This window comes from Xyrauchen texanus, chromosome 18, assembly GCF_025860055.1.
Source record: "Xyrauchen texanus isolate HMW12.3.18 chromosome 18, RBS_HiC_50CHRs, whole genome shotgun sequence".
In the NCBI taxonomy this organism is placed as follows: domain Eukaryota; kingdom Metazoa; phylum Chordata; class Actinopteri; order Cypriniformes; family Catostomidae; genus Xyrauchen; species Xyrauchen texanus.
The window spans coordinates 39,727,644-39,752,033 of NC_068293.1; the positions used below are offsets into that span (position 1 = coordinate 39,727,644).

Genomic DNA, 24,390 nt, shown 5'->3' on the forward strand with positions numbered 1-24,390 from the left:
CTTTTGGCACTTGTCTACTGTTCAGGTTAGGAGACCAGCTAGCTGATCAGCTAAACCAGCAGAACACCAGCTTGTCCACATGAGGACTCTTAACTAAACCAGCTGAAACCAGCCTACGGTGGTTTACTGGTCTTGGCTGGCCACCAAGCTTGTCAGGCTGGTCTAGTTAGATGGTTTTAGAGAGGATTTGCTAAACCAGCTTAAAACATCCAAGGGACCATCTTATGCTGGTTTAAATGGTTTAGGCTAACATGAAATCTGCATGCTCAAATCTTTGCAGAAAGCTCTGAATATTTCTGCATACATTTTGCACTTGCAATTTGTTTTCTTAATACTTTTCAGCTATTTACAGGAGTATAGTACTCCCTGCAACATTTAACACATTTGTACCATGTTTAAATCCATTTCCCCCTAGAATGAGTGCTTAAAATGTGAGAAAAAGTCTGTAAATTCTGTATTGTCCTCATTCGAAGCACTGCTAATGCTTGGATCCTGTGAGCCGCTCTTGTCCATGTGCAGGATATAGCTAACAGTTTTTCTGAATTGCTAAAACACTAAACCCCATTCTCTGAACCAAATGCTCAGTGGCCTAAACCCTTTTGTCGAATCAATCACTCAAAATCATAAAATCTTAAACAAGTTCAGGTAGTTAGACACCATTTTCAAATGTCATCCACTCTTTTTTGCCAAACTCTAAACATATTCTCACTCACTAAAACACATTTCGCACTGTGATGCACTTGTGTTGCACTTGTGTTGCACTTGTGTTGCAAAACGGTAAACACGGGTGGCAAAAGTTAAGCACAACTACAACACAGTTGTCATCGTTTACACACAACGACTCAAAATTGATCACACTTGTTTCTAATGATGTGATCAAAACAGTTGTTCAAATTACAAGCCAGTTCATAGTGCACAGGTTGCACAGGTTCATTGAATGTTGATACCAACATTGGATGGAAACAATCTGAGAGACAGAGGAGGAAGAGGACAATGACTAAAAAGCGCAAGACCAAGAACGGTAATTTCAGATGAAATTCGGGCAACTGTGATTGACTATGTTCTTGTTCATGAAATGACAATGAGGGAAGCAGGACAAAGTACAACCTAATTTGAGCAGATTCTCTGTGGCCACCAGAATCAGGACTTTCAGAAAAGAGAACAGGTAATTGTTTCTATTTACTGTATTTTGGTCATTGAAAGTTTACTATATACTGTACATTTGATTCAGTACATCACTTTGTCAATAGAAAGGTTTTATTTTTTTCCTCAGTCCCCTTTCTTACCATACGACAATTTACATATAATGTACGTATACTGTATGTTTACGTTTGTAAGTGCATTCTCGCTTTTTGTAGAATTGCAAGACTACCACATGAGGGTGGAAGGACTGCTATGTTCTCGCAACAGCAAGAGGCTCTTTGTTGATACGGTCCTTCAAAACAATGTCATCCAACTACGTGAAATACAGCAAAGAGTTGTTGAAGACAATGTAAACTTTTTCTTAGGGCTTTTGCAGTAGGACTACTGTATTTTACAGTATGCAAGTGCTGAATATACAGACATTCAATACTATATTACTTGCAGTACTTACAGTATACAAAATAATCACTGTGCTAAATTGTGATTACTATACTTTTTCATTGCAAAATGCTGTAGTGAGAATCGCCCACAGTTGAAATGAACCAAAGTATGTGGTGATTTTTAATCACGCTTTACTAAAGGTGTGTGTGATTATTAATATCAGACAGCCCCTCCCTCCATCCTCGGGGCACCAGCAAAATAGTTTCACCTTAACAGTAAAATGGACCATTCAATAAATTTTAATTATGATAATTATTATAATCTGAATGATTCAAGAGCAGCCTAACCCTTTAGAGCTCGTCTGGATCATCAACACAAGGAACACATAGTTGTAATAAAATGAGTTGTATTGTCAGAAAGATAAACAAGATTAACTAACAAAAACTACAAAATGGTCCTAATATGCTAAAAGATGAATAGGTAAATAAAGTGCATAGGATGGAAAGATGTACGTGGTTATTGGATGTAGCAATGGTGAGTCTTAGCATGTTAGATGGTTTGCATTCTGTTACATCTCCTACCACTCAGACCAGAGATACAAATGTTCATTATTATTCTGTTATTGCCTCCAGAACCAAGACGTGGCTGATGAGGAGGAAATTTCAGTTTCGTGCCTTCCTATTTCAGGGTCATGATTGGCTGCTGAGGGGTCCACACAGTGTGGCTCACCCTCCCTTCGCTGTGTGGAACATTAGCATATTATAAAGTACATAGTTAGAACAATGTCTTTAAAGTTTAATCTATGCATTGTTTCTTTTCCAAACCTCTTCAAAAATACTCTTTGAATTTTCTGAAGATATCAAGACCATACATGATATTGAAAGATTAAATATTATGTATGAATTCATTTGTACCACCATAGTTCTGATTGTGCTGCAATTTACATAAACCGTTCTGTGAACAAACATGGAGTGGATGTGTTGCAGTTGGTGTCCATGTTAGGATTAAAAGTTTGTTTGAAAAGATTTGTCTTTATGGCTTCTTTGTTTCAGCTGTTGCCACATGGTAAGTTAATGCTGCTTCGAGAGATCTTGAAGGATATTTATGTTCGTTATCTCAACTCTGGTCTTGGGGCAAACCTTACGATGTGGGGTTTGAGAGGTTGCTAAGAAACCACTCATGGACCAATGAGAAGTCTTTTCCAACATAATGGAAGGTCCTTCATGCCTTGTGAGTGGTGTCTTGCAGATGTCCCAGCTGCTTATCTGATGGCTGTGCTTGACATTTGCTTTTGTTGGTCCTGCCATGATCCAATAAAAATGGAGCCACTCTTCTTTGCCTTAACAGTTAGGGAAACTGGCTTATGGAATGTCATCTGGTCCGATTGTTCACCACAATGCCTTTACTATATACAATAAAAATATATTTCTGTAACTGCGTGGCCTGGATGCTGTGTTCTCTATTTTCTGATGTAGTGTAGTGAAAATGGGTGAAGTGTTCAAGAAATGTGTCTTAGCAATTGTTAAAAACTGTAATAGTGCAACCAGTTAAAGTTTTGATACAATAACTGTGAAACTTTGAATATTCCCCATGGCTAACAATGTTGGCAAATTAAAAACAGCCCATATTAAAATGAAGACGTATTGTGTTAAATTGATTTAAAGTGATCAACCATTTGGTTTTCTACTTGGTCACCTGGATATGTAAGGTTTGATTCGCACCGGGTGATACACAACAAGCACAATGATTCATTCAAATACATGAAACTTACTTGCATCAATCCACCCAAACACACGAACAGAACATAAAGTCATATTCAATAACCAATTGCCATTGAGTGAGTGGAGCTATGCATGTGCTGACTGTCAAAGCTTTCCTGCCACAGCTGCAGGCTGATGTGTGACGTTCAAATGGCACTAACCATTTTCTTCTGTCAACAAAAGAAAAGCCTCCACCCATTCCCTGTTGAGGGACACCCTGCCGCCAGATCAATGAAACTTCTGGCAAAGATTCCCAAAGATGCCGAGGCCACTGTGGTCTTAGTGGGTAAGCTAAGTACCATTTCATTCCAGGGTTTGTTGTTTTCAGGTCCAGAGATGATGTTGAGTCATCACAACAGAGCTTTACAATAATGTCGTAGGGGCCATTCAGGCCAAGTGCATTGTTGCGCTAATAAAGCTAGACGTGATGCAACGAAAAGATCAGTATGCTGGTGTCTCTAAACAGTTTAAATATTTTATGTTTACATAGCACATGTTTAAGTATAAAACAATTAAAATAAAAAAAAGCGCAGATGAACACAAAAACGTGTTCAGTATGAACAGCCTCTTAATTGAGTCACAAATATTTATTGTTCACTCAAAATTGAAAATTCTCTCATTATTTACTCAACCTCATGATATCCCAGATGTGTATGATTTATTTCTTCAACAGAACACATTTGAAGAAATATATAAAAATATCTCTGCTCAGCAGGTCCTTAAAATGCATGTGGATGGTGATTTGATATTTGCTCCAAAAATCATAGACAGTCAGCAGATATGTCATCCATACGACTCCAGTGGTTAAATTAATGCCTTCAAAAGTGATATGATCTCTTTTAGTGTGAAAAAAAAATCTATATTTAATTACTTTTTAACTATAATCCAACGCTTCATGAGAGGGTGGAGTTCAAGCGGTCTCTCATGTGTCATATTCATGTTGCCATGTTACGGACGTAATCTCAAGTTCTCCTCTCGATTGAGACATGCAGGAAAAGCTCATTGTGAGTAAAGAAACTGACAAATACAGATCTAAACCAAAACCAATGAATCTTCTGTACAAACCAAAACCAACCAAGCTTCTGTACAGCGTGCCTCAGTTTTCCTCCCTCTCACTTGTAAACAGCTCTGCTCTTCCATGTGTGTGTCGCATGTGCCTCAGTTTCCGCATGTTTCACGTGCCAACGTGATTGCGTCATGTTTGCTTACCGCTGCTGACCGGAAGCGATGATTTCGAGTTAAAAAGTACTTGCATATTTATCTTTTTGCACCAAAAGTGGCCAAGTAGCTTCAGAAGACATTCATTTAACAGCTGGACTCTTATGAATGACATTTATGCAGACTATCTGTGATTTTTGGAACTTGAAAAGTTGAATCACCATCCACTTGCATTTTAAGGACCTGCTGAGATAAGATATTATTCTAATTTTCTTCAAATGTGTTCTGATGAAGAAAGAAAGTCATACACACCTGGGATATCATGAGGTAGAGTAAATAATGAGAGAATTTTCATTTTTGGGTGAACTATCCCTTTAAGCTAAATCAATGTGGACATTAGTTTGATCTTGGTAAGATTTTGCCAACAACTTTCAGGAACCGTAAAATATTTTTTTCATTGTTGGGCATAATCGGACAACATTTACGAAGTTTTAATAACATCAGAAAATGTTGAGCTCAACAACTGATGACGTGTCATCATAATTATCTTGTTATTTAGCATTTAAAATCAAAATGACCTCAAGTTTGCTCTAAAGAATGAGCAGTCCACAGATTTCCTCTTTCATCCAGATACTCCATCAACTTTTTTTAATCGATTGCCCAGTAAACGCTGTCAGTCGTGACCAAACATGTATGTTTTTCAGTCCAACATAAAATTCCATTAATGTTGTGCAGTTTCATTGGCTTTTACCCAAAATCTCATTGGGCTTTGGGTTTCAGTCTGAAAAGCAACAATTGTAAAGGACAGAAAAATTGCTCTGTGTGCTTCAGGCTTAAGATGAATGCTTTCTGTTGTGTTTGAGTTTTGGTGTATTAGATAATATCTGCTGTTTCCTGAATGTGAGAAATTTTTTGGTTGTATATGTCACTGGACCCCTATTTGTGTTGTTCTCAATATTATATTATTTGAATAATATATACAAAAATGTGTTTGTAGGGTGTGTGGAGTTCCTAGAGCAGCCTGCTATGGCCTTTGTCCGACTGAATGAGGCAGTGCTGCTGGAGTCTGTTCTGGAAGTTCCCGTCCCAGTTCGGTTCCTCTTTGTGCTGTTGGGCCCAACCCAGGCCAACATGGACTACCATGAGATTGGACGCTCCTTCTCCACCCTCATGTCTGATAAGGTTTATCATCAATAGTACCATATTGTGAAACTTTAAGGGCAGCAGTGATATCTTATCCCAAGATCAAAAAACTAATAATGGGCTGAAACTGCTACAACTTCAGAATACCTTATACTTTTAGTATGCTCATATTTTTAGGGTTGTGCAGAGTAAACCAAATTATAAATTTGTCTCATATTATATGTCTGCCATTTTTAATTTGATCAAAAACTATTTTTGCTGGCACTCCCAACAGAATTTGTCCAATTTTTACCAACATTTTATCATTTGATCTTAAGCCTCACAAGCCTCACAAAAATGACCAAAGGAATTTTTGATTTTCGATCCCATTCCCCAAACAATCTCAAACGCTACTGACGGCAAAGCAGCCAAACAGAAAATAAGGCTGTATCTTGGTATTGCCTTTGCATATTGAAATTAAACCTTGTATATCTCATTATTTCCATGGTCTGAGGGTCATTGAGAAGTTTCAGGACTGTGCTACTGATCAAAGGTTGTGCATGTATGTGTGCATGGCCCCATAATTGCTGCTTGCAGCTGTATTTTATTATTTACATTCAGGATCACTGTCTTTTTAGAACTTCCATGAGGTAGCCTATTTTGCTGATGACCGGCAGGATCTTCTCAATGGCATCAATGAGTTCTTAGACTGCAGCATTGTAATTCCACCATCAGACGTTGAGGGGAAAGACTTGTTGAAGACTGTGGCCTCGTTCCAGAAACAGATGTTACGTAAGCGCAAAGAGAGAGAGCACAAAAAATGTGGCAACACTGTGACAGGTGCCGAGCAGGAAACAAAAGGTGAAGAACTTCTCCTCTCTGATTTCATTTGCACCTGTTTTGTGGGTTCATTAGCAAAGTAAATCGTATGAGTTACAAGCACATGAATGACCAATGTTTATTCATATTTACCGATGGCAAACTCATAATTGTAGATCAGGGATAATAAAAAATAAACATTAATTTGACTTGCATTGTATGGACTTACAAATCCTCATTTGTGTTTAGCAGAATAAAGAAAGATTTACAGATCTGGCATGAAAATGATGACATTTTTGTGAACTAGCCCTTTAAGATGTGTTTGTTTAGTTATTTTGTTTTTAGGCTAATGGTGGCCTTAAAAGTTCTTGGTTCTTAAACCACGCTTAAAATGTATTCATGTCATTCCATTAGATATGCATACATTTAATATATTACATTGACTGGAGAGATGCAGTTAGTGGTCAGTACAGCATCTTTCGTGGTCTGGCTGTTTAAAGCGAGGTGCACACTGAGTCATTTTAGATGTTGGGTTCCCTTTCAAGGAAACATCAACATTGCGTTATGACGCAATTGGGACTACAACATTGAGTCACATGTCTGAAGCCATGTCATACAAATTAATTGGCTGATGGTGCTTAAGCGATGCCCATAGGGAGCTGCATCACGGAACCCATATAGGCGGCTGCTTTGGTGCCATTTTACCAGATTTTCTTCTTCAGTGCGCAAATTTGTCTAAGCCCGTGTTTGTTAGTAGCTACTCACGCCGAAGCGAGGATTATGTTCTCCCTTTTGAGTGACAACATGTGAGGACATTGTTGAAAATGAGCAGTTTGTGTATGGATTCAACTGCATTGTTACACAGGCCCGGTGGCACTTCACCGAGGCTCTGACAAACCATGCGGTCTTTGAAAGGAGCCATATGGGCTTTGAGGCTTCAGCTCTTGTCATAAGAAAAAGGATTGAGGACAGGCACCGGACATTTCCTTGCGTTTCTCTCTCCCACTGGATGGATGCACCGTTCTTGCCGTGGAGACATGCTCCTTTATCTGTTGCGCGGCCTAGTTCGGTATCGTTGTACATCACACAGGCCGTTTTCCATCAAGGAAACACTGGTTTGGAGGTGTTTTATCGCGGGAACGATGGAAAAGTTTGGCATTTGTTTAAAAATAACTAATTTCTTCTATTTTGTCACCCTAGAGAGTTCACAGACATGTAATGAGGCACGGAGCACGTGGAAGGGAAGATGGGCTATCTGGCGTTCTCTGCAGTAAATATATTGAGTGACCAATTTTTTATATTTATCTGATCGAATTTGGACTCTGTCCCCATCGCCAAGAGTCTCGGGACAGGCATAATGGAATTTGATGTATAATAAGCACAAGTATTCACGAATCACACACTCATTAATGTCACATGCTTTTCCCCCCCATAATAAATTCTGGGGCCATTGTGGCAAACATGCTTGCTTTCAATTCCCTCCATGTTTTTACATTCTTCCCCACTCTGTTCTAGGGAAGACAGATTATCTGGCATCCTCTGCTTTAAATACATTCAGAGTGACTCCTTTTTGTACTTGCCTGATCAAATTCAGCCTCTGTCCCCATAGCCAAAGGTTTCGGGACAGGCATAACAGAATTCAGCACATGTGTTATCCCCCAATGTTCACTCCCCCCAATACACTCTTTCCCGTTTAAAAAAACAGGAATGTTTTTTTTTTCTTTCATGCATTAATTCCTCTGTCTGCCCTTGTTACGGCTTGGCAGCTGTTACAAGGCGCTCTGAATTGGGTAATCCGAACGAGAGGGAATGCATTTTTTTTCTTACAATATAATGTCACAAGTGCTGCCAGGGCACTGGTTTGTGACAATACATTTCAAGGATGCTTATTTACACATTCATATTACACCAAGGCAAAGCGTACTAATTTTGCGTCCTTTTTTATGGACCTCGTACGTTCACAAAATGAATGGATGCAACTCTTACGCCTTTGAGGTGTCATGGCATCTACATTTTGAATTATCTCAAAGATTGTTTGGTCAGAGAGATTGACTGCCAAACATTGAGATGTTGTTATCAGTCACTTAAGCAGTCTAGGGCTGCAAGTTAACCTAGACAAGAGCATATTGTTGCTGAGACAACGGACTCTGTTTCTAGAGCTGGAGCTAGACTCACGGACAGTGCAGGTTTGCCTGTCTCCAGCTCGCATTCTGTCTTTACGCAAGTGTCTAGCCATGTTCAAAGTGGGATACATTCTCCCTGTGAGAATGTTTTACAGGCCTTTGGGGCTTATGATCACATCATCCGCTGTCATTCCCCTGGACATGTTGCATGCGCAACCTTCTCAGTGCTGGATGTGCTTCGAAAAGGGACTTGACTACTGACACGTGCGTTACGTCCCATCAGAATGATGCATGTGTGCTACCATGGAAATTGAACCACTTTCTATAGATGGGTGTTCCGGGACAGTTGAATTTTGAGGCGGAACTTCTGTCCAGACAGGTTCTGATGCCTGGAGAATGGATGATACACCCACAGATTGTGGAGCAAACCTGGATGAGGTTCTTTTTTATTTAAAATAAATTATATTTTTTATTTAAATCTTATCCATGAGTGGCAACCCCTTTATGTTACTCTGTCTTGAGCCGGGTGGTTTGAAACATATGTAAATGGTGGATTTATGCCTTTTGGTGCGCAGCTCGGAGTGAGGATCTAGTCCACTGCCCGGTTGGTTCAGTGCTGGATTTTATGCACGCAGGCTTAGACCTTTTCGTCCCGTCCGCGTCCCTTTGTGGGATTTATCTGTGGTGTTAGAGTCGCTCTTGGCTGCTCTTTTCGAGCCTTTAACATCAGTATCTGATACATTTTGGACTCTAAAATGGTACTGTTATTAGCATTGGCATCGTTTAAGAGGGTTGGTGATTTGCATGCCCTGTCGATCAATTCTCTGAGTATGAAATTTGCACCAGGGTTATCTAAGTTCACACTGAGACCTTGTTTGGGCTATTTGCCTAAAGTCAACTCTATGTCCTTTCGCTCGCAATTTGTTAATTTTCAGTCCTTTTCTCCTCCGCCATTTCAGTGGGAAGAGCATAAAAGGTTACATATGTTATACCCAGTGCAGGCTTTGCAGGTTTATGCTGGCCATTCTTGCCAATGTTGTTAGTCAGAGCAGTAGTTTGTGTGTTTGGTGGCCACATCAGGGGAGTTTCGGTGTCCAAGCAGAGTTGTTTCATGATCCAGTTGTTTCTCACTGGATTGTGGATGTAATCTCGAGTGTTTACGAGGCCCATGGTTTGCCTTTGCCTCTGGTATTTAAGCCTATTCTACGAGAAGCATGGCATCCTCATGGGCATTGGCTTGAGGTGCGTCCTTGGAAAACACTTGTGTGGTGGCAGGATGGTCCTCTCCGCAAACTTTGCTAGGTTTTTATCATTTGGACGAGAGTTTGTCTCCTGCTTCCCAAGTTCTCTCCATTGGATCAGGAGTACGTTTTTGAGATTTATATTTCTTTAGCTCACTTGTGCACCGCTGTAAGCTTGCCCCACTTGCTTAGAGATTTGGCAGCTACTGTTCGCATGGCGTGATGGTATCTCGTCCCAATGGCCTCATTATGCAACGTCAATGTTTCCTTGACGTCTCGGTTATGAACATAACTTAATAAGGGAACGAGATGTTGCGTAGCTGGCCACACTCTCTAGTTGCCACATAGGCTCGTGCCTGTTGCAGAAACTCTGGCACAATAGTGCCAAAGCAGCTGTCTATATGGGTTCTGTGACGCGGATCCCTATGGGTGTCACTTAAGCGCATCAGCCAATGTATTTTCGTTATTGTATACAGGCTTCAGACCACGTGACTCACTCATATAGTCCCAATTACGTCATAACACAACGTCTCGTTCCCTCTAAGGGAACCAAGGTTATGTTCGTAACTGAGACGTTTTCAGACTGTATGAAACAATCAATACTTTGTAGTCAAGACTTTGGTCCCAATCATCCTGATTGATAGCTTTGACTGTGTGCTTTCTCTCATCTGGCCATCGTAGGAGCAGTCACACTAAACAACTGCGACTGAAAATTTCGGACACTTCCAGAACTTTGCCGGAGGCTGATTCATTGCAAAGCAATGAATGGGCCATCTGTGAACGTCACACTTAGTGATCAAAAATGGCAGATTTTGCTAGGAAACAGCAAGAGAAGACTTTTATGATTCCCAAAATTTATCCTAGACTGCAAAATCCTGACCAACTAGGCTCTAGTTCAACCTTCCTTCATTAATTTGTAGTATTTGCAATCCATTCTAAAGGACTGTACTGATGTAAGCTGTAGTCATTTGCATTTTAAAACCAATCTGATGGGGGGCATGATGCTTCTGCTGGGGATGTTGACCTGTCTGCTCGTGCTCTGTATTGTAGATGTGAGTACAGATAAACAGGGAGAGGAGGACCAGTTCGATGTTGACCCTCTCAAACGTTCTGGGATTCCATTTGGGGGTCTGATCCACGATATTCGCCGCCGTTATCCTCGTTACATAAGTGACCTGAAGGATGCCATGGACACTCAATGTATTGCTGCTGTGATTTTCATTTATTTTGCTGCTCTTTCACCCACGATCACCTTTGGAGGTTTATTAGGCAAGTAAGACTAATCCCTTGGCTCATCTATCAGCTTTACTAATGAAACAATGTGACTAACTCCATACTGTATGTTACCATTTATTTAGGTGAGAAGACACAAGGCATGATGGGAGTCTCTGAGCTCATCATCTCCACGGCAACGGTGGGAGTGCTGTTCTCGCTGCTAGCTGGGCAGCCATTGCTCATTATTGGCTTCTCTGGACCACTTTTGGTGTTTGAGGAGGCCTTTTATAAGGTATTTTTTAAAAACAGATAGACTTTTAAAAGAACAGTTCACCCAAAAATGTCAACTCTGTCAACATGTGCTCACCTTCATGTTGTTTTAAACCTATATGACTTTCTTTCTTATGTGGAACACAAAAGAAGATTTTTTAATGAATACCACAGGCTCAATTTAAAGCTTAAAAGGAACCCTAAAAGTACTTCCATGCATCATATTTCAAATGTTCTGAAGGCATTCAATAGGTGTTGGTGAGAAAGAAATTCACCCGAAAATGAAAATTCTCTCATAATTTACTCACTCGCATGCCATCCCAGATGTGTGACTTTTTTCACAAACAAATATTTTTAAAAGAATATCCCTGCTCTTTAGGTCCATACAATGCAAGTCAACAAGGTCAAAAAAAGCATATAAAGGCAGTTAAAAGTAATGCAGACAAGTCCAGTGGTTAAGTCCATGTATTCTGGTGTGATCCAAGCGTCTCATAAGAGTTCTTCTTATTTTATTTTTGGTGAATCACATTCTTTGTTCATATCGCCACCTACTGGGCAGGGAGGATAATTTACAATAAAAAAGGACTTAAATATTGATCTTCTTCTCACCCATACCTATCATATCTCTTCTGAAGCCATGGATTTAACCACTGGAGTTGTATGGATTACTTTATGTGCTCTTTTAACTATAAAGTTCTGGTCACCTTTCACTTGCATTGTACGAACCTACAGTGCTGAGATATTCTTCTAAAATACTTCCTTTGTGTTCTGCAGAAGACAGAAAGTCATACACATCTGGGATGGCATGAGGGTGAGTAAATGATGAGAAAATAAAAACATTTCGGTGAACTATACATTTAAGTGGCTAGCAATTTCTACAGTGTTTATAGATTTTTTTGAAAAATCAAGGAAATTCATTGGTCAAAACGTGTGGCAACCCTGACACCTGTAACCAGACATACTATATTAAGTTGCTACATTGCATAACAACTTTTTACAGTTAGCTTTACGAACTGTGTTACTTCACGGAATAATCGTCTATTCCGACAATTAATTTCAAATGTAATTGTATGTTCAACTTTAGTGTCTTATCATATTGCTGTTACTGTTTAAAAAAGCCATTTTCAAAAGATTTTCCCACTGTTAAGTGTTTTTGCTTCATTTTGTGCCTATGAACACCTTACCCATGGTAAAATCACTGTAACTCATTGCCTTGAGTGGTTTATTGCTTTATTCTCATTGTGTCTCAGCCATTACAAGGTATTGAAAGTAGTATAATTGAGAAAAGATTTTCTCAACTTTCTATCTTCTATCACTCTTTTTGTTCTTTCTTGATTACAGTTCTGCCAGTCGCAGGGCTTCGAGTATCTCACGGGGCGAGTGTGGATCGGGTTCTGGCTTATTTTCATTGTCTTTGTGATAGTGGCAGCTGAGGGGAGCTTCCTTGTGCGTTACATCTCCCCTTTCACCCAGGAGATATTTGCGTTTCTCATCTCCCTAATTTTCATCTATGAAACCTTCTCCAAGCTTATTAAGGTACAGTTATTATGTGAGCATTTGTGCTTTTATGTATTTGTCAGACTCAGAAATAGAGTTAAATCTTTGGGTTATTTTTCCCCAGGTGTTTCAAGAGCACCCTCTAATGAAAAGCTACCCTACGGCTCCTGTACTGCCTGCTTTCACACCCATAGACACATTTCAAAGGGTCAGTGTGATCGAGGAGTCCATTCTCAACCAGCCCAACACAGCCCTGCTCTCCCTAGTGATAATGCTGGGAACCTTCTTTGTGGCCTTCTTCCTCCGGAAATTCCGTAATAGCAGATTCCTTGGTGGAAAGGTACAGTGTGGTGTTATTTTGTCAGAACTGCAAAAAATTATTTTCTTGCTCCATTTTTTCTAAACATCCTTAAAACGAAAAGCATTTGCATAGAAGCAAAATTGTATTAGATAATATGACTTGATAAATGTAATTTTGCCATCAATTACAAACTCAACACTCAGTTCAAAACCTATTTGACTTATTTTCTTCAAAAAAATCTAAGAAACACAAAGAGGAGAAGACACTTAAGACTGTTGATGCTGCTTTTCCCATATATTGAAAGTGAACAGTGATAAGAAAAATACAACTTTTTTTATTTTTTTTTCCCATTGGCGAATAGATTTTTCTTGTCATAAGATAAAAGGTGTCTGCATTTTGTTAGATTTCTCTAATAAAAATATCAAATGTCTTATGACGCTTTGCTTCTCAAGTAAATGTATCTTCTTTTTTCTTTTAAGGATGTTTAGATATTTTTACTGGAAAACAAGACAAAAATACTCAGTAAGAAAATGATTTTTGTTATTATTATTTTTTATTTTTTTGCAGTGCAGTGCAGGTAAGATTCTTAGTGAAAACGTACTGCTCATTCAAAGTTGCTTTGAATAAAAGAGCTAGCTATATAGATGAATGTAAATGTCAAATGTTTTTTTGCTCTTCCACATACGTAATCTTCAAAGGCCAGAAGAATCATTGGAGACTTTGGGATTCCTATCTCGATCCTGATTTCTGTACTGGTGGACATTTCCATCCCTGATACATACACACAGGTAAATCACACTGTTTAACCTGCTCAATCTCTCATGTGCTGTGTCTTCAACTTATATGCCTTATTTTCAACGTATAACTACGGTGCCACCATTATTCCCTTGCAATATCTGTCATCATATTATTATCATTAATTATTATTATTAATTAAAATTATATTAAATTATATTAATTATTAGCACATTGGTTTGTAGCAAATATAATTTTACCGTTTATCGCATTTTGTTATGGTTTCATCATTCACTGAATGATCATTCACAAAATGAATGAGAGATCATTCTAAGATACTATTCTTCACACAATTGTACAGAGTGGTTATCTGAGTTACTGTAGACTTTGTGAGTTCGAACCAGTCTGGTCATTCGCTGTTGACCTCTCTCATCAACAAGGCATTTCTGTCCACAAAACTGCCGCTCACTGGATGTTTTTATTTATTTCTTTTTTTTGGCACCATTCTAAGTACATTATAGAGACTGATATGTGTGAAAATCCCAGGAGATCAGCAGTTACAGAAATACACAAACCAACCCGTCTGGCACCAACAATCATCCATGCGATTATCTAATCAGCCAATCATGTAGAAGCAGTGCAATGCATAAAATCATGCATTTACTGGTCAGGAGCTTCAGTTAATGTTCACATCAAATGGGGTAAAACATCCCTGGGGGGTGCCAGTGCTGATTGTACATGTGCTGGAGATGAATTTCCCCAGTCTCACTAGCCGCTGCCTGTCCATCAGAATGCTGGTGATCCACTGAGAGATAGAGGTGGGAACAGAGAGCTGGGTTAATTTAGTCCATAGGAGAGCAGGGTTGATGGTGTTAAAAGCCGATCAGAATTCAATAAGTAGTACCCTTGCATAAGTCCCTGGTCTGTCTAGTTGAAGTATGTAATGCAGTCCCATATTGACTGCATCATCCGCAGACTTGTCAGCTCAATAAGCAAACAGCAGGTGATCCAGAAAGGGTTCAGTGATGTCCTTCTGGTGGGCCAGCCCCAGTCTCTCAAATGACTTCATGACCACAGATGTCAGAGCAACATGTCTGTAGTCATTAAGTCCTGTGATTTTGGGTTTCTTTGGGACGGGGATGATGGTGGAGCATTTGAAGCAGCTGGGATCTTCACACTGCTCCAGTGATGTGTTGAAGATCTGTGTAAAGATGGGGGGCCAGCTGGTCAGCACAGGATTTTATTAAATTGGGTGAAACACCATCTGGGCCATGTGATTTCTTTGTCTTCTGTTTCCGGAAGACCCAGCACACATCTTCTTCACAGATATTAACCCTGTGGGGTCGACGGACGCGCCGGAGTGTTTTAACATACTTTTAATTTAAAACTTGTTTTTGATCATTAAGCCTCCAAACATTCATTCTCTTTCTGTCACATTCCTCATTGATAGGCCCAGGGGAGGGTTTTTTTTTCTCCTCGGGTGTGAATTACAATCAATATTCATGATAGTTCACATATCCTCTGAGCTTTCAACACTAAGAGTGTCTTACAAAAGTTAAAGTACTATATTGTTTTGTATGAATGAGTGATCAGGATGTTTTTTACATCATTTTGTAGCAAAAATTCTTGGCTACAAGATCCAGTTCTCAAAAGGCTTGTGGACAAATGTTTAGTATGTGTTATATGGCCTTATTTCAATGACTTAAAAATTTTGTTTATTCAAAAAACATGCATAAACGTTATTTTCTCAAAAATAGAAACATGTACACACATGTTGCTCACATATTATTTTAGCCCAGTTTGTGCTGAATACAGTGAAAAAAGCACAAATGTCAAGGCATGTCAAAACTTCTCCAGGGCCCAAAACACCCTCAGACCCCAGAGGGTTAAGTGCAGGTTGAGTAGCAGGTAAAGGGAGGAGGGGGGTTGCAGGAGGTGTAAATGTCTGTGTGATGTGAAGGTCAGAGCGGGTGTGGTGTGTGAGACTTGGCTTTTCATATCTACAGTAAAACACATTCAGATCGTCAGTCAGTTATTGATTCCCTAAATTACTCTGTCCTTCAGGCCTCTCCACACTGATGCACGGTCGTTATCTGAGAACTTGTTTTTCAGATTTTCAGAGTAGCTTCTTTTAGCCACTCTAATCTCCATTGTCAGTCTGTTTTTGGCCTGATTGTACAAGACTTTATCTCCACTTCTGTAAGCATCATCTTTGGCCTGATGAAGCTGCCTGAGTTTGTCATTGTTGTATGTTAAATAAGTCCTTGTAGGAATGCACATATCCTCACAGAAACTGATTTATGATGTCACAGTATCTGTGAGCTCATCCAGGTCGGTGGCTACAGCCTTAAAAACTCTCCTATCAGTGCAGTCAAAACATGCTTGAGTTTCTACTTGTAGATCGGAAGAAGATGAACCTGATGATCAGAGAGTCCCAAAGCTCGAGGGATTATTGTTGTGTAGCAATGATCCAGTGTATTTCTGTCAGTGGTGGGGTATGTATAAATGTGCTGTCTGTATTTGGACAGTTCACATGTGAGATTTGCTTAGTTAAAATCTCCAAGAATAATAAGTGAGTCCGGGTGTTGTTGCTCCGTGTCTGTGATCTGGTCAGCCAGCTGTTGCAGTGCTGCACACACACATGCTTGTGGAGGAATGTTAACAGTCACAAGAATACACAAGGACATTAGGACAGCACATCTTAAGCGTTGTTGCATCTGTACACCAACATTTGTTGATGTAAAAACACGTTCCACCACCACCTCTCGTTTTCCCTGTTAAATCCATGGTGCGATCCACTCTGAACAGCCGGAAGCCCGGTAGATGTAAGAGGCCAAAATATCCTAGAGTTCGCTTGGATATATAGCCTTGATCGGAAAGCATTTTTTACTCCCTTTCAAAAGTTGATGAGACTATATATATTGCAATCATAACTGAGCATGATTGAATGGTTAGTTGCATTCTATTATTTGCATTGTTTTGTCCTGCTGTCTGCGACTCTATCAGAACATATCTGCTGCTACCCATTTTTTGGGTCAGGAGTTGAGAACCACAGCAGTATATTACCACAAAGAAAGTGCTCTACCAACTTACTCTTCTTATTATGCACAATACTTGCCTATAATTGGAGCCAGCTTTGATCCGAACATGTATTACAATGGGTTGGCTTGGCAAAGCGCTGCAACAAGTGAAGCTTGGGATATCCGGGATCTGAGTGCTTGTTTTGTTGTTTTTTTTTGCTTGCAGAAGCTGAACGTCCCCTCTGGTTTCTCTGTCACATCTCCGGACAAACGAAGCTGGTTTATCAGTCCATTTGGAGATAAACAGCCTTTCCCGGTCTGGATGATGGGGGCTTCTGTGGTCCCGGCCCTGCTGGTTTTCATCCTCATATTTATGGAGACTCAGATCACCACGTGAGTAAAGCCAGTGTACGATAAGATTATATGAACAGCCCTTCACAACAGATCATCTATCCCAGGAGTGGCAAGCCAAAATAAATGTTTGTGGTAATCAACATTATGCCACATATGCTATTGATTGAGCTTAATTTGTATTGAACCCGGAATATTACTTTTAAAGTCATTGCAAAAATGACACAAAAAAGTGAAGTTAGCTCAAGCATCATTTATGCACATATGCGACTTGTTTAAATATATTGTTAGTTTATGCAATGACGATAAGACATTTTAAAGTCTGATTTAAGTGTTCAAATACTTTTTGTATTTTTGTTTGTTTTACATCTATCTCGTCCCTTCTACAGCTTGATAGTAAGCAAGAAGGAGCGACGTTTGGTGAAGGGTTCTGGCTTTCATCTGGATCTGCTTCTGATAGTGACTTTGGGAGCTATCTGCCCACTGTTTGGCCTGCCCTGGCTGACTGCTGCCACTGTGCGCTCAGTGACCCACGTAAATGCACTGACTGTCATGAGCAAAGCCACTGCTCCCGGAGAAAAGCCCATGATACAAGAAGTGAAGGAACAGAGACTGACTGGGATGTGTGTGGCTATCCTAGTGGGTAAGAAACACTACATTTGTTTGTAAGGCCACGTCCACACACATCCGTTTTTGTTGCAAAACTCTGTTTTCAGGTTCCTAACATCATAGTCTTCCCAAGTATGCACTAATAAAGAGTGCTTTCATAAGTACATTTTTCAGTGAGGAAACCCTGTACCCTGAGTTTTCAAAGGAAACTGTATTTGTGTGGATGTGGCCTAACTGGTGTGACTCTAAATTGTCTTTGGATGAGCCATGTTCAAAGATATTGTAAAAATGCAGATAAACACACCCCATGTGACTGCACGTAGTATATTAAGGGGCCGTTTAGACCTAGCGCATTCTTGCATTGAAAAGCTATAATCAGCACAACAGAACAGAATGCAGGTGTCTCTTGAAGTGTTTTTAAAAGTTTTTTAACCTGACACATCATCTAACACTAGCATCACTGCAAGAGGCTAGAAAAAGCAGCGAGACATGACACAAGCATCTAGCATGTTTACATAGAAAAACGGTGTAGACAGAAGCAAAAGTGTGTTAGTTGTAAAAGCTCCTTCAAAAAAGTTACTACATTGCTTGTAAACCTTAAAAAGCATACAGTTATGATAATGAGCACTTTATTAGGTACACATGTACACCTACATATTCATGCGATTATCTAACCAGCCAATAGTGTGATAGCAGTGCAGTGCATAAAATCATGCAGATGCAGGTCAGGAGCTTCAGTTAATGTTCACATCAACCATCAGAATGGGGAATTTAGATCGTGACATGATTGTTGTTGCCAGATGGGCTTGTTTGAGTATTTCTGTAATATATAAATACATCCAGTGGCAGTTCTGTGGACGGAAATGCCTTGTTGATGACAGAGGTCAACGGAGAATGGCGAAACTGCTTCGAGCTGACAGAAAGGCTATGGTACCTCATATAACGCCTCTGTACAATTGTAGAGAGCAGAATAGCATCTCAGAATGCACAACATGTTGAACCTTGAGGCAGATGGGCTACAACAGCAGAAGAACACATCAGGCACTTTATTAGGACCATAGCATTCCTAATAAAGTGTTTCGATTATGGCGATTATTCATTTTAGTACATTTAGTGGTTAAGCGTTTCATTTCTGCACCACTAGCAGCACCAAATAGAATTGCAAAAATAACAATATTCATATGCTAACACACTATCTTGTATTGTCTTTGTCTCTGCAGGTATGTCTATAGTAATGACAGATATACTTCGTCATATTCCTTTGGCTGTGCTGTTTGGGATATTTCTGTACATGGGCATCACGTCTCTCACTGGTATCCAGCTGTATGAGCGAATCACACTCATGGTTACACCTGCCAAACATCACCCTGACCACATCTATGTTACCAAGGTAACCACCTATCTGTGTTTGTGTTTGATTTCCATTTGATATATGCTACAAGTTTGGATTTAATTTGAAAGCTATTGAAGTGGCTACAAGGTGGCGCAAAAATCTCCATATTCTTTTGCACTATTTGACAAACATCAACAATATAAACCTTGTCTTGTGGGATTTAAAATCTTATTTAAACCTGGAAACCTACGATTTTGAAATACTTAAAACAAATAATCATTATGATGTTAATTAAATAATAAATATTTAAGATGTTGCACTATGTCTGTCACTAATCATATAATCTAATGTGAGCAAATGTGTGACTTTTCTCTTTGGAACATTTCAAATCATGATGGATAACATGGATCATCAGTTTTTGCACGCACTTGTGGTGTTCATGCTAGCTCGAGTGCATGCTGTCATTAAAGCAAAAGGGAGGCAAAGCAAATACTTGTAATTCTAGACATGATTTGTTTCTGTACAGGTGAAGACGTGGCGCATGAATCTGTTCACCATCATTCAGTTGTTGTGTATCATCCTGCTGTGGGTGGTAAAGTCGACTGTAGTCTCTCTGGCCTTTCCCTTCATCCTAATCATGACTGTACCTCTGCGGAGACTCATCCTCACCAGGATCTTTGAGGAGAGAGAGCTTGCAGCGGTGGGTTCTGCTTATTCATGTTGCATTGGTTCATCTCTGGTGCTGTGTGCACGTGGTTTTAAAGGACGATTCCAGGACAGCAATTTTGCCATAATGTTGATTATCAAAAGAAAGGATTTCTACATGACCCTAAAATAACAAGGAAAAAATCGTGGCTACAGTGAGGTAATGGGAGTGAATGGGGCAAGTCCATAAACAATAATATACTTACTGTTTTAAAAGTATAGTCTCAAAATAAACAATATGGGCCCTTGTGATGAGGAGGAGGGCATGGCCGGGCCGTGAGTTTGCACGGCCGGCTCTGAGTCACCTAATCAGTAGGAGAGAGAGATAAAGGGGAACTGGAGACGGCAGTCCGAGATAGAGAGATACACTCGCGGCCGCTGTGTGTGTGTGTGTGTGTGTGTTTTGTGTTGTTTTAAGTTAATTTATGTCATTAAAGTTCTGTTGAGCCTGTTCCCACCTCCAACTTGCCCATCCTGAACCCCTTGGTGCCAAAACCCAGGAAGGAGGAGGGATGCGCTATTGTGGAGTCCTCTCCGCTGCCATCTGGCAGGGGAGGAGCTGCAGCTGTCCGCCGGGGGACAGATTCGCAGCTGCCGGCCGCCCAGGGAGGTCTGTCAGAGGGCAGAGGGAGTGGCTGAGGACCAGGTAATGGCGTGTCCGGGAACCGGCGAGCAAGTTTTTCTCTCTCTCTCCATGTGTCCCTCCACTCATCTCTCCCCAGGAGGCAGGGTGGACCATCGGCTGGTTGAATGGCCGGAAGAGCAGCGTCTCCCCTCCAGAGATGGGGAAAGGAGGTAGGCCAGTCTGGATGGTGCCCCGGCCTGAATCAGGCGGGGGAGGAGTGTGACGAGGAGGAGGGTGTGGACAGGCTGGCCATGAGTCACCTAATCAGCGGGAGAGAGAGATAAAGGGGAGCTGGAGACGCCAGTTCGAGGGAGAGAGAGAGACGCACGCAGTCACTGTTTGTGTGTGCGCGCGTCTGTGTGCTTATGTTAATTTATTTCATTAAAGTTCTGTTGACTGTTCTGCCGGTTCCTGCCTCCTCCTTGCCCATCCTGAACCTGTTACCAGCCCTATTTTAAGAGTTCTAGCGTTAAGCGTAGCGCTGTGCCATAAGTCATAAGCAGAAAGTCAGTGGGCATGGCCATGTAATTTTGGTATTTTCATGCAAGCATGTGCTAAGTCTACATGCAAGTAGGTTTGGCAAAATCGCTTGTGCAACACACAAATGGGCTGGATTAAATGCAATTGAGTTCAGGAGGTTCTTCTCTGGAATTAGAAGAATAGAAAATGTGCATTAACTGCATCCTTAATGAATGCCAGGCATATGTCTGTGACAGTGACACACTCCTGTATCTGCACGCATTTCACTTCTACTGGTCAATTTTGATTTTAAAAAAAAATTATGTATTCAAACACAAAAAATTAAACAAAAATATTTCTAAATTCAAAATACACTTTAAATGAAACGAAAATATAGTCAAAAATCATACCCATTCCAAACATTTTAGTCTCTCCTCTTCCCACCGTCCCCTATTGCAGTGACTTAAAAATCAGTCTTTAATACAAATCTCAAGCAATTACCCCTGAAAAATTGCGATTGTCAGGGACATAATTTGATACTCTGTACATTCAGAATTTGGACATGTACTTTATTAGCAACTGCTGGTGGAATTGAACTGGTTTTGAACTTAACACTGAGTTAAGAGTTGGTATTGAAACATCTTAGCGCAACAACCTATTTCTCAGGAAAATAGCAAATTGCTCTTTGCACCACTTCATTAACAAAATATACACTTACAGTTTGCGTGCATACAACCACAATAGGGCAAACACTCCCACCAATGCCTAGTTGCGCTTTGTGCTGGCATAAAAATTGCAATTACAATTAGCACTCTCGTGAAAATTGGATAAGAGGTAGCTCATAGCACTTGGCTTTGCACACTCACAAAAATAGAGCCCTATGCGTGCTAAAATTTACATTTATGCATTTGGCAGGCGATTTTATCCAAAGCGACTTACAGTGCAATTATTACAGGGACAATCCCCCCGGAGGACTCTGGAGTTAAGACCTCAAGGACACAATGGTGGTGGCTGTGGGGATCGAACCAGCGACCTTCTGATTAACAGTTATGTGCTTTAGCCCACTTCGCACCACCACCACTCTACATAATTTAACAGTGATACTTAAAATAATTTTAGTGGTAAAATCACTCACTTATTTATCTGTGTAAAGTTATGTCCAAATATACAGCTTCGTTGTCTTGACGTCATATCGCCAGTGAAGCGTGTAATCTTTGTAAACGCTGCAATGCCGGTAAAACGCTGATTTTACAGCACTAAAATCATCTTCAATTAATTGGTGTCAAGGAATGTGAAATTCACTGATGTTGGTATGGACTATTAAAATGTGGGTCTCATGTTGACAACCCTTCACTATATATTCCAAAGTCTTGTCTGCTTTCACCTAGTGTGGGTTTGGGGAACATGTGTTTTAAAATTCTTAACTCCATTTAAAGGAATATTTATAGTTTAAAACAAGTTAAGCTCAATCGACAGTATTTGTGGGATAACGTTAATTACCAAAAAAATATATTTTGTCACGCCCCTCCTTTGTTTTAAAAAAAAAGCAGAAATGTGGGTTACAGTGAGGCATTTAAAATAGAAGTGAATGGGACCAATTTGTAAACATTAAAAAACTCACTGTATCAAAAGTATAGCCACAAGACATAAACAATAAGCATGCTAACATGATTTTAGTGCAATAAAATTGCTTACTAAGCTATTTTTTTAAGTTATATACAGTTTTAAAACTTCGTTGCCATGACGATGTAATGGCGTAAACCATAATACCCCTAAAGCGATCGTAAAAATGGCAATTAAAACAACTTTACATCTCATATAATCAGGGTTGGGAGGGTTACTTTTGAAATGTATTCCACTACAGAATACATGTTGTAAAATGTAATTTGTAACATTTTCTGTTAGATTACTCAAGGTCAGTAACTTGTTCTAATCACTTTGGATTACTTCTTCAGCACTGGTAGATTTTTTCACTTGTTTTGACTATAAAATCTCTGCCAGTACAGTAAGACAAAACACACATGTTAAAAATACATTCTCTGAAAAAACGAAATATCTTATACAGTGTTGTTTCTAAAACAAGATAAATCCAATTGATCTTGTTTTAAGGATTTTTAGATATTTTTACAGGAAAACAATACAAAAATTATTATCAAGAATATGATTTTTGCCCTAATATCAAAGGTCTTACTAGAAAAAAGAAATTATGATCTAAAGTGAATTTTCTTGGTAACATGTGCATGTAAAATGGCTAGAAATAGCATTTTAGCTTAGCATAAAGCTAACAATTTACACAAGGTTTATTTCTATTTCTTCTGCTCCAAACTTACTTCAAACATACTTCTCTGTCTGCTCGTATGAATGTAACACATCATAAGAAAATTTTTCACCGCTGTTCAAATGCACTTTGGATCACATAATTTATATGTATAAATGTTTTTCATCTGAAAGTACTAAATATTAAATGAAACAAACGACAATAAAATGCTAAATAATCTCTTCAGTAATCAAAATACTTGAATGTATGCGTTTTCTAATGACCAAATATTTAAATTGTAACTGTAGTGGAATACAGTTACTTATATTTAGTATTTTAAATACATAATCTCGTTACATGTATTTCATTACTCCCCAACCCTGCATATAATACACAAGTTTAAAAAGAAAAACGATTTCATAAAATTATAAAGTTCACATTTTAACCCCCTCCCCCTAAAAAAAAGGCCACATTCCCATGCATTGTAAGTGTCTCTCTGTAACCTACATTTTTTCTTTCTTTTTTTCTTTTTCTTTTTTTTTAGAGAAAAGGAGGACTGAGTTGAAATAATTTTTGGTGTCAACATTATGCCACAAATGCTGTCGATTGAGTCTAACTTGATTTGAACCCAAAATATTTTAAGAATCATGTGATTAAAGTGTTATTTTCCTTGCAGTTGGATGCAGATGAGGACACGCCCAATTTTGATGAAGATGGTCATGATGAATACAACGAGATCCACATGCTTGTCTAGACACAGGACACACAAAACGGCAAACCTCCTTACTGATTAATCAAACACAGACCTCTGGATAACGGTTTCTGTTGGCAAAGGTGTATGAAATTTGATGAACTCTGGTGTACTGCCTTCTTCCAGGATTATTTCATGTGTACTTTAAAATATTTAAATCATCTAATATAAAAAAAAATGACCAAATTTTGGATACTTGTTATTTTATTCCCTGTGCCTATCCCACCTACATGTTTGTGAGCTGATGCCCAATAAGCTTTAAATATACAGTGAGATACAGTATGACCCATGTACCTTAGACCTCACATTCTATTAAAGTTTAGAGCTGCAATGTGCAATGAAGGCGAGACTAATCCAATAGGTTGGCTCTTATGTTACGGGGCTAATCAAACCCCCTATTCTTCCCAGCTGGTAGTTTTGCACACAGCATGTCTGGACAAGCCTCACTGCCTGCAGATCTAAGTTGCCTTGTACCACGTTATTGTACATCATGAACACCACATACAGCACCTTTT

At 39.5% G+C, this 24,390-nt stretch overlaps 1 protein-coding gene across 1 annotated transcript in view; it reads left to right on the forward strand.

The window, feature by feature from the left end:
- Positions 1 to 23,901, forward strand: part of slc4a3 (solute carrier family 4 member 3) — a 101,247-nt gene extending 77,346 nt beyond the window's left edge. Inside the window, exons 11-23 of the mRNA XM_052148117.1 lie at positions 3,468 to 3,570; positions 5,440 to 5,624; positions 6,203 to 6,425; positions 10,798 to 11,016; positions 11,106 to 11,254; positions 12,574 to 12,768; positions 12,854 to 13,069; positions 13,729 to 13,818; positions 17,012 to 17,178; positions 17,526 to 17,779; positions 18,966 to 19,135; positions 19,605 to 19,778; positions 23,801 to 23,901. Of these exons, the coding sequence (XP_052004077.1) occupies positions 3,468 to 3,570; positions 5,440 to 5,624; positions 6,203 to 6,425; positions 10,798 to 11,016; positions 11,106 to 11,254; positions 12,574 to 12,768; positions 12,854 to 13,069; positions 13,729 to 13,818; positions 17,012 to 17,178; positions 17,526 to 17,779; positions 18,966 to 19,135; positions 19,605 to 19,778; positions 23,801 to 23,878 (2,223 nt within the window). The 3' untranslated portion in view covers positions 23,879 to 23,901. The remainder of the gene's footprint in view (positions 1 to 3,467; positions 3,571 to 5,439; positions 5,625 to 6,202; positions 6,426 to 10,797; positions 11,017 to 11,105; positions 11,255 to 12,573; positions 12,769 to 12,853; positions 13,070 to 13,728; positions 13,819 to 17,011; positions 17,179 to 17,525; positions 17,780 to 18,965; positions 19,136 to 19,604; positions 19,779 to 23,800) is intronic.
- The last annotated feature ends 489 nt before the right edge of the window (positions 23,902 to 24,390 follow it).